The 9,250-nt window shown below is 43.3% G+C and overlaps 1 protein-coding gene across 1 annotated transcript; it reads right to left on the reverse strand.

Moving 5' to 3' along the window:
• Positions 1-6,345: 6,345 nt before the first annotated feature.
• Positions 6,346-9,066, reverse strand: BATF3 (basic leucine zipper ATF-like transcription factor 3; the record flags this gene model as incomplete). The annotated part of the gene is made up of 2 exons (XM_010169388.1): positions 6,346-6,531; positions 8,962-9,066. Coding segments are annotated over 2 exons (291 nt in total), but the record flags the coding sequence as incomplete, so codon positions are not given.
• Positions 9,067-9,250: the final 184 nt, after the last annotated feature.

The following is a 9,250-nucleotide window of genomic DNA, read 5'->3' on the forward strand; positions in this document are numbered from 1 at the left end:
ACAGTGATCCTACCACTTCTCAAACTTTATTTGTCTAAAACAAAGTCTCAAAAAAATAGGTTCTTCATTCCCTTAATCTTCCTAGCAGCCCTTCAATCTACTTTTACTAGTTTTGGTTCATCTTTCTTTATCAGGGTTGAGCAGAAATGTAGGCAGAACTGCAGATGAGGTTTTCCAGGCCCTTGCATAATTACATTGATATTTCTCTCTTTAAGAACACAAATAAAGAAATAAACCCACTACTACACATCTGAGTTCCTACTTAACTTCCTTGTTGCCCCACTGCATTGGTGCCTCAGCGTAGGTTACTGACTAATATGCCTTTGCTTGTTCATTCCATTGTCATTTACAATTGATGAGTCTCCACCTTGTGACAGATATTCTTGGTAATAGGTTTTCAAGTCTGTGACTGTATACTTTGCATCATGACAGGGTTCTAGATAATCTCATCTAGGTTCCTTTTCCCACAAAAGGTTGGACCAGATGATCTTTTGAGGTCCCTTCCAATCTAGGCTGTTCTAAGATTCTATGATTCTGTGCTTAATTATCATGGCATTTCTATTCTCTTCTGCAAGGTCATGCGGTTTCTTTTGCATGGTATTTCAATCTTCTTCTGTACTAATGGTTCCTTTGTAGCCCAGGTCTTTAACAAAGATACTAAGCCAGAGTGGTCTGCGATCAGTCCTTGAGAACCTCCAGTTATAGACTGTTCTTTAGTCTGATAGCTCCCTTTTCAAAACAAACTATTGCCATTTTCCTTCAGCTAGTTCTCTGGTTATTTTTCAATTCTTGTACTATTTTACATAATCTCCAGGTGAAGTAACTGTATCTTGTAGCATCAAGTGCATCAAATATTTAAGCAGAGTCTTCCTGCTTATTCCATATTCTCAATTATTTTACCTAAGACAGATAACAAATTAGCATTCTCAAAATTTACATTACAATGGGAAGACAAACCTTAATAGTTTGTTTACCCCCAAGAGAGATTACTAATGACCCTTGCTTAGAATCTCAAGAGTTTTGACATTTTAATAATTTAGAATAATGAAAACATGACAAGTTCATTATGAGACGGCTAAAGGACAAAGTTCTTCCAGATAATTGGAGACAGCTATCCAGAACTGAGGGAAACGATCTGTGGTAGACTTGATTGGACAGTACCCAGATGAGTGCAGCAACCTATACTGGCAGTCTATAGAACTTGCTAAACACATATTGTAAAATCTCTTCCAATGCAGATTTAAAACAAACACACCCATTAGATACGTGTTTTATTTGGCTACACGAAGAAGCTGCTTCAGATGAGATAAGCTGTGAAATTGAAGCACAGTAGTCATTCGGTACTAACTCCTCAAATGAATGTTTTCATTCTATACCAAGACAGCCCTTTGTGGTTTAGTTTATCCACTTCTAAAGAAAGCTGTAATGATTCCCTTAGAGCAGAGCAAACACCTAACTCGTAGAGAACAGGTTATTTGCAAAAGCTGTGACATCTATTTCCAGAATAGTCAGTCCCTTACATTTGATGTCATGGTTTAAAAATTCTACAGTGAGAGAAAAAATTCCTACTCTATTGTTATGGATTTTTTCCATAGGAACTATCTAGGAAAAAACCTGAATGAGTACCAGAAAAGGAGTATGTGATACCAGGGGTGATTGTTACTATGGTTTCCTTCTTAAGAATTACCCACTTCAAGTTAGCCTGTAGCTATTCTTGAGTTAAATATTACCCAAGTTTAGTAAGCGTAGTGACACGTGTCCTCTGAGGCAGCTGTAGGACTGTTTCTGCTTCCAGTGAAGTGAACGTAAACCCCACGTTTCTGCAAAGAATTAACCCAAATTCATTCACTCTCTTATGGATGTGTGCCCACACCACGTGCTGTATGTACATGTGAAATGTTTCTCCGGTGACCACTTGACAGTAACCCAGGGTTTACACACAAAAAACTCCTACCCTCCTATGAAGAGAATAACAGTAGTCTTTGTAACAGTAAATAAACCCACCACTTCTCCTGCTTATCAGACATACTTCCTTCCTGTGACAGGAATTGTATCACCGCACTGATGGGAAAAAGAGAAAAGGGATTTTTTTTTTTTTTAATGGTTGTTTTATCTATCACTTTCACTGAGGCAGATATTCTAGGCTGATTCACAGATGGAAACCCCAAATGCCATGCAGCAAAGCGTTCATCTATGGACAGGAAACAGTATGGGTTTTATAGGCTAGAGTAAAGGTTATGTCACTTTTAAGTATATTTTAAAAGACTGCACAGATACCTTCCTTAATATTCAACTGACAAAACTAGCCACACATAAAAACCTTTAATCATATACAGGGTGCAACAGTGAAGTTCAATTTCTATATGCTCCTACAGATCAGCCTTGTTCCTCTAATACCGGTAACATTAAGCAATGTTGTCACAACGCTACATAGGAACAGAAGGAAACAGGAAGAAGGAAAAGAAAAACAAAAGGCATTTGAAATAAAATGGTGAGAGAATACAAAAGCTACTACGAGTAGCTAACACAGATGACATCTGCAGATATTACAGCAGGAGCAGCAGACACAGTAAAAGGTACCAGGGAAAAGAACAGAAAGTCTGTAGACTAGGCTGTTTTAAATATGTTTTCAAAAAGGTGTGTTTTTGTCAAGATTCTGGATGAGTCCATGAAGATGCTTATAAATGTTCACAGACATATATGTAAAACAGCACTGGGAAGGAGCAGGACTTTCTAATCAGTTCTCTTGAGGCATAATAGTTGATCTCTCATACTCACACTAGCAGTTTTGGGAAGCTTGACTTGGTTTTGTTCATTTTTCTAACCTTTGGAGGCTAAAATTATCTTTTCAAAATATGATCAGTTTAAATCTGACCCAACAACAACTGAACGAAATGAATAGACAAACAACTGAATTGGACCCAGTCTGCTACTGGAATGAATACTTATATCTGTGGGTAAGTTTGCACTGAGCATTCTGCTTCTTCATTAGAGTCCCAGAAAATAGAAAAAGGAAACCCATGCTAACCAAATCTAGGCAAACTGTAACCTTCATTGTGGACCTAAGAGGCAAAGCCCAGCTTTCTTGGCAACCCTCAGCTACCATTATGCATCTACACACAAGACTGCAATTCACAGTACTCCTCATGTGAACCACCATCTGAACACAGAAAAGATTTTCCCTATATACCTGTGTCTGGAAGTCATGTGAATGTAATACAGAGCACATTGCTAAGGAGCAAGTCAAACTCACTGGAAGTTCTTTGAAGCTAGAATACATCAAGTGGTATTTTAGCAATATATATAGGTATGAAACTTTTTTTGTGATGGTGTAATGCCCTGCTGCAAAAGGAGAGGTTTGGATTTGAAAAAGAACTTTCTGTTGCTTCCTTAACAAATGGGCCTTTTCCTTTCTGTTCTCCTTTCTGGTTCCCTATTCATGTAACAATTATCCCAGGCTCCAGAACATACTTTTGGTTTTGAAACTCTCTGTAAATCAATACCCTTCTGAGCAGTTCCTGCAAAGAGTGTAATCAGCCCGTATGTGTGTGCTTTGCTTAGGGAGACGTAAGCCTGTGCTTTAATGGTTCATTGTCCCTTTCGACCCATGATTCAGTTATGACATTAATTCTATAAATACCTCAGAATATTTGGTTTATTTGGATTGGGATGCTCATTTTGCTCACTTCTTTTACTTGGGGTTCCCAGTTGCCTTTGAACATCAGTCACACAGTATCCTGTTTGTGAGAGACACCTTGGTTAATCTGTTAAACAGAAGAATCATGCATAAGGCCCTTTGGAAACAGTGCTGGGAAAAGCAGTGATGCAACAGACGCAGGAGGAAGAAGCAGCCCATGCCCCGGAGAGTTCAGAGCCCACTGTTACTAATGGACACAACACACAGGCTGGAGCTACACCCTGCGGCTGTGGGAAGGAACTGGTGGCAGCGAGGGTCCCGGCAGGGCTCCTGGCCCTTCCAAGGAATAACAGCATAACCTTGGACTTAGGTTGCTGTTGCCAGTACACAACGTTGCTGTGAATTCAGCTGCCTTCTATGTATGCTCTGCATAGACATTACACAGTTAATAAACCAATAAACTCCAATGCAGAAACAGCGGACTAAAGCTTGCACTGCAGAACAAGTGTAGTGCTTACTCATGGAGAGTGTACAAAACATCTTGAACTAAAAAAGTGATAAGCTGGAGCCAGTTTCTGGACAGATGTTTAGAAGAATAAATGTGTGAGGAGGACTTTACACAGGGAACTAGATCTCTTATTTTAGAAGAAAGCACCTGTGGGACAAAATCCTTAGGAAGATTCTGATGGCATGGACTGTCTTGGACAAGGTGGTTGACCTTTCCTTCCATTTTTGAGGGTCTGCGGGGCACCAGAGGAGAGACCATGCTTTTGCACCATCCCTGACCTTCAACTAGCTACTTTCCATGCCCAGCCTCAGCTCAGTTGCACATAACTAGTTAAGATGTGAGACATCCTTGCTCACTCTCCCTGCATCCTAAGCTATAATGAATTTTCCCAGAGTGAATGTTGCTCATTTCTACTACGCTCCTCCTTCTCCGTTCCACCTCTGCTCTTCCCAAATTACACAGTGATATCCAGGGCCTGAAGGAATGTGGGTGGGTGGGTGAAGATGCTTAAGATAGCTTCCTTTCTTAGGGGTGGCAACACAGAATCGTATCAAGGACATTATCCAAAATGCATATTTTGAAGTGTCCTGAAACTTTCATTTTCTTTGGCAGGGATTGCATCAGATTTTCTTTGCAGAATGACTCAGTTCTTACAGGACCATAAGAATCTTTGAAGACTGCATTTAGGCTGTAGATAGCTTCTGCAAATGCTGAAAATTCTCCTGGGGACAACCTAATGAAAACTTTTAAAGAAGCCAAGAGCTCACACCTGTTATCTTGAGTTTCTAGCCTAAGACAAGGGCATGAGAGGCCCCTTTAGAAGGCAGAGTTGACTGTGTAGTTTCCCCAATTCTATCTTGGCAGTGCTCACCAATGCACCATTCTACTAAAGAAGCAGAAAAGAAAAAAAATCTTTTAGACATTTCAGATAATATTCTGCAGATAGATACTATGATCCTGGTGAGGGGAGAAATTAATCCCATGAGTTGAACTGAAAAAAATCCAAATGCTGAAGTGAGAGAGTTGGCAAAGAGGTGGAGCTTTTTATTATCCAAAGGTGCTCTTTGACTGGGAAATACTGCGAGAAAAACAATTTTTGCTGGATCCCAGGCTACAGCATTCACATTTCTAGAGCCTGATGCTACTAAGAATCTTCAGAGAAAGTAACCACATTTTTTTGTATATTTCTCATTAACATTGTCATAATTCTTCCTTTTTGAAAAAAAAAAAAAGTTAAAGAAAATGTAAAGTTTTTCTTGCAAGCAGTCATCAAATATCTTCTGTGTGGAAATGGAACAAAATGCTTAGCTAAACTCATTCTATCCATGGACATCATTTACCAGAAGCAATATGCAAGATGAAGGATAAAGATATTTGTTAATTCCCAATGGATGCATTAAACCAGTAAATTTTTAAATCTGCTCTTTAAAACGTGTAGAACCAACAAACTCTCTTTTGTTTTTCTTCCACACAGAGCAGACAAGCATCACTAGAAATTGGCCAAGCCATATTTTAGGATATAAAACATTCCAAGAACTAATGTTGGCAGGGCCGATGATTGGCAATATTAAAGAAATGAAGACTGGGAAAACTCATTTGTTACACACACTTCAAAAGAGAAACCAATGAAGAGGCGATAAGCAAATAATAAAACAACTGACAGGAAGATCAGCATTAGACTTTGGATTTGACCAGTAAAGAAAAAGTAGAGATGTTATGAAGACATTGATTATTAAAGAAGGAGGAGAATGTCATAAAGATGGGACATCACTTTTATTAACGAAACCCGTTTAGAGAAAAAAAAAACAGCAGCCAGAACATGATATACATGGATGACAAGTGACAAAGGGTTACTGGCAGTGCACGTGTGGGAGAAAGACATCACAGCCCAAGGTCGGTACGTTTCCCTGTCTACATTCCATTGCACAATGGCAGATTGCATCGCACTTCGACATTTCTGAATGCAAAACCATGGCTTGAAGATTTTACCAAATAAGAAGTCGCAGTTCAATTTGTCTTTTTTCCATACTGGTGTTTCCTGAGATTCAGAAGACTGTAACACTTCAATGTGGAGAATTGCTGCATGGTCAAGTCCAGCCCTCTTCGATGGAAGACCTGCACCATAAGTAGGCAGTTCTTCAAACCTCCCCTGTTAATGGCACTTTCACACATCACATTTAAAGGTGATCGGGGAGAGGTCTCATCTTGGCAGGCAGCTGGCGAGTGCATCAGGCCTTGGTATGGTCACAAAGTTCATGGTGCAGTGCAATAGTGGACAGATCTTTTCATGATCCTTCAACACTTCACTTAAGTGCTTCATTTCATCTGTTAGCTTTCCGATTTCTCTTTTCAAGGAGGTATTTTCTTGCTCGAGAGACTCATATTCCTGGAAGGAGGGAAAAAAAAAAAGCCTACTATAGTCAAAACGTTCCTTTCAGTGCTTCCACCTTGAGTATATTCATGTAACTGTAGAAAAACTACCCAGTTTCTTATTACCATGTGCAAAACGCTAAGGAAAGACAGACATAGCCTGGGTGCTGGAACAGGGCAAGTGCTTTACGGCCTGTGCCCCGACCATGCTGTGATTCCTTTTGTGGCCCTAAAGATCAGGAGGGGCTGCTGGTCCTCAGGGGTCCCCAGCAGCCCAGCGCTGCAGGCATGGGTGGCTGTGTCCTGGTGGTGGCCTCTTCCACCCCTGGGAAGGGCAGAGCAGGGCAGCTCTGCACTGTCAGAGCAGACAAAACGAAAGTACCGAGCACAGGTAGGTACCAGGAAAACCCAGTGCCTGGTATTGCCAGTGAGGAAAGGGCAGCCCCTGCCCCAGGCCAGTGCAGGGAAAGGCCAGCTGAGATGCACACCCAGCACAACGTGTCCAGTGCCAGCCACTGTCCTCCAGGCTGGCCGGGGCTTGTAGCCACCTGCTCAGGTGCCCAGGAACTCAAGAGCAGAAAGATGGGAACGTCATGCCAGCTTGTTCCCAGCCCCACTTTGTCACCAGAAGGCCTGACCACTGCCTTGGTTATCCCTGACCTGGGCTGCTTTTGAGCTAAGGCTTCTCTGGCAATGAATAAGCTGCTATTAACTGCAGGGGAGTTTTGAGATGCTCTGCAGCATACATCTGGGACAGATGTGAGATTCATGTGTCATATTTTTTGATAAATGCGTATCTGAAGTGTCCCTGCTGTCAAGCCTTTTCATCCCAAAGAGAAGAGAGCCAGAGATTCAGAGCCAGCCCACAGAAAACCTGCAGGTGTCTGCACCTCACTGCTGGCCTAGAGCTCAACACTCACCCACGCGATCACACCTCCCTGGGAAAGCTTCAGAGCAAACTTCAAAGCCCACACAAGCCTTAAAAGGCCTGTTTACCGGGCAGCAGGGAGAGCCTCTCATGCAGTGCTCCTCTGGGCAGCCTGGGATTGCCTCTGCTGCCCTTTGCCGCAGGAGTTTGGATCCCCTTGCCCTCCTTCACACCCTTCCACAACGCACCACCTCTCTCACGCACAGAGTAAAGCGGGCACAGTCCTCCTAACACATTTTGGTAGCCAACTCCAGCAAAGTTGTCCATCCCTGACTCTGCCCACCTCTTGTTGCCTCAAACCCGATGGGGTTGAGTTTTGGAGTAAGTGTTCTTCTCCCATTGTTCTGTTGTGTTTTCAGACACAAGACTCTCAAATTTTTCTTGCTAAGAATGAATTCCTGTTCAACCAGATCTGCCTGCACGCCTGAGAATGAAGATTCCCAGCATGAGGAAGATCCTCAAGTTCAGGAGGAACATCAGAGAGGCTGCAGGAAGGCACAGGGCCCAGAAATGATTCCACAAAAGCCACCCCTTTCCAGAAGTACCCTGCACCTGGCTTTCTCAGGCGCTGACTCAGAGGAGATCTGGGAAAAACCAAGCCAAAAACTCCCCACGCTGTCCCCCTTGGCCTCTGCTGACTGCCAGCAGATCCTTCCACACTGAGAAAGACAAGAGCCTGTGCTGAACCTCCAGAGCTGAACAACTGACTCAGACACAATTGCAGCAGCAGAACTAATGCTTACCCCAACAGCTCTGGCTACAACAAAAGCACTGTTGTGAGGTGACATCCAAAACCAGAGAAAGGGGATTCCTGTCCTCCAGTGTTTGCACTGGGGACCAGAGAAAACTACACCACATTGTGATATTGAGAAGAAGTATTTAAGAGTTTCTGGAAGAATCAGCCACTTTCATGGTTTTTTGGAAACACCCACTGTTATCTACCAGAGCATACAAGTATAACAGCTAACTGAACCGAGCTCTCACACTTGGAGGTTTTGGAGTTCCTAAGAAGCCTTTTCAGCTGGGTATTTCTGTCTCACATCATAGTTTTAGAATTGATTTAAGCCAGCACTGCCACTAGGCAGCATGGTCATCTCCTCTTCCATCGCCTCCCTCATAAGGCAGCAAGCATTCGTCCACTGCCATAGTGCACAGGACAAGCGTAACACTCGTCCAGAATAAAATGGGTTTGTTCTGGCCCAGAGGAGCCCTGTGGTCTGGTTCACTGGGTGGTCACAGAAACAGCAAAAGAGAGAGAGTGAGGAGAGGGCAGGACCACATCTCTCTCCCCCTGGCAGAGTCACCCATGGCAGAGCTGCACTGTCCAACATGAGCATCAGTGTCTGGGAGGTCCTGACCAGGCACCCGGCAGCACACCTGTCTGTGCCCCACACCCACAGCTCTCTGAGCTGGGTTCACCTGGAGAGAGGCCCACACCTGCTTAACAAGTGCCATTCATTGTAAAGCCCCGTGCTTGGTACTCCAGCCATGCCTGCAAAACACCGAGTACCCATTCACCTCGTGAAGTTTATCTGCTTTCTGAGTTTGCTTCTTCCTGCTCCTCTGTGCAGCAACTCGATTCTTCTCTCTCCTCCTTACCTTCCTGTCGTCTTCTTCATGACTCTGGAAGACGTAAGCCAAAAATACTTCATTAGTTCTTCAGGTGCACATGGAAATGCCCAAAGTCAGGCGTGTAACTGTTTCTGAGAAGGAGCACGCACTCCCAAACTCACAGCACAGCCCGCACGGTGCCTGCAAAGGGCCGCGCATCCCCCTCCCCACCAGGAGATGCCGGGGGGATGCCGCG

The sequence above is a fragment of the Antrostomus carolinensis genome, unplaced genomic scaffold, assembly GCF_000700745.2.
Source record: "Antrostomus carolinensis isolate BGI_N321 unplaced genomic scaffold, ASM70074v2 scaffold11016, whole genome shotgun sequence".
NCBI lineage: Eukaryota > Metazoa > Chordata > Aves > Caprimulgiformes > Caprimulgidae > Antrostomus > Antrostomus carolinensis.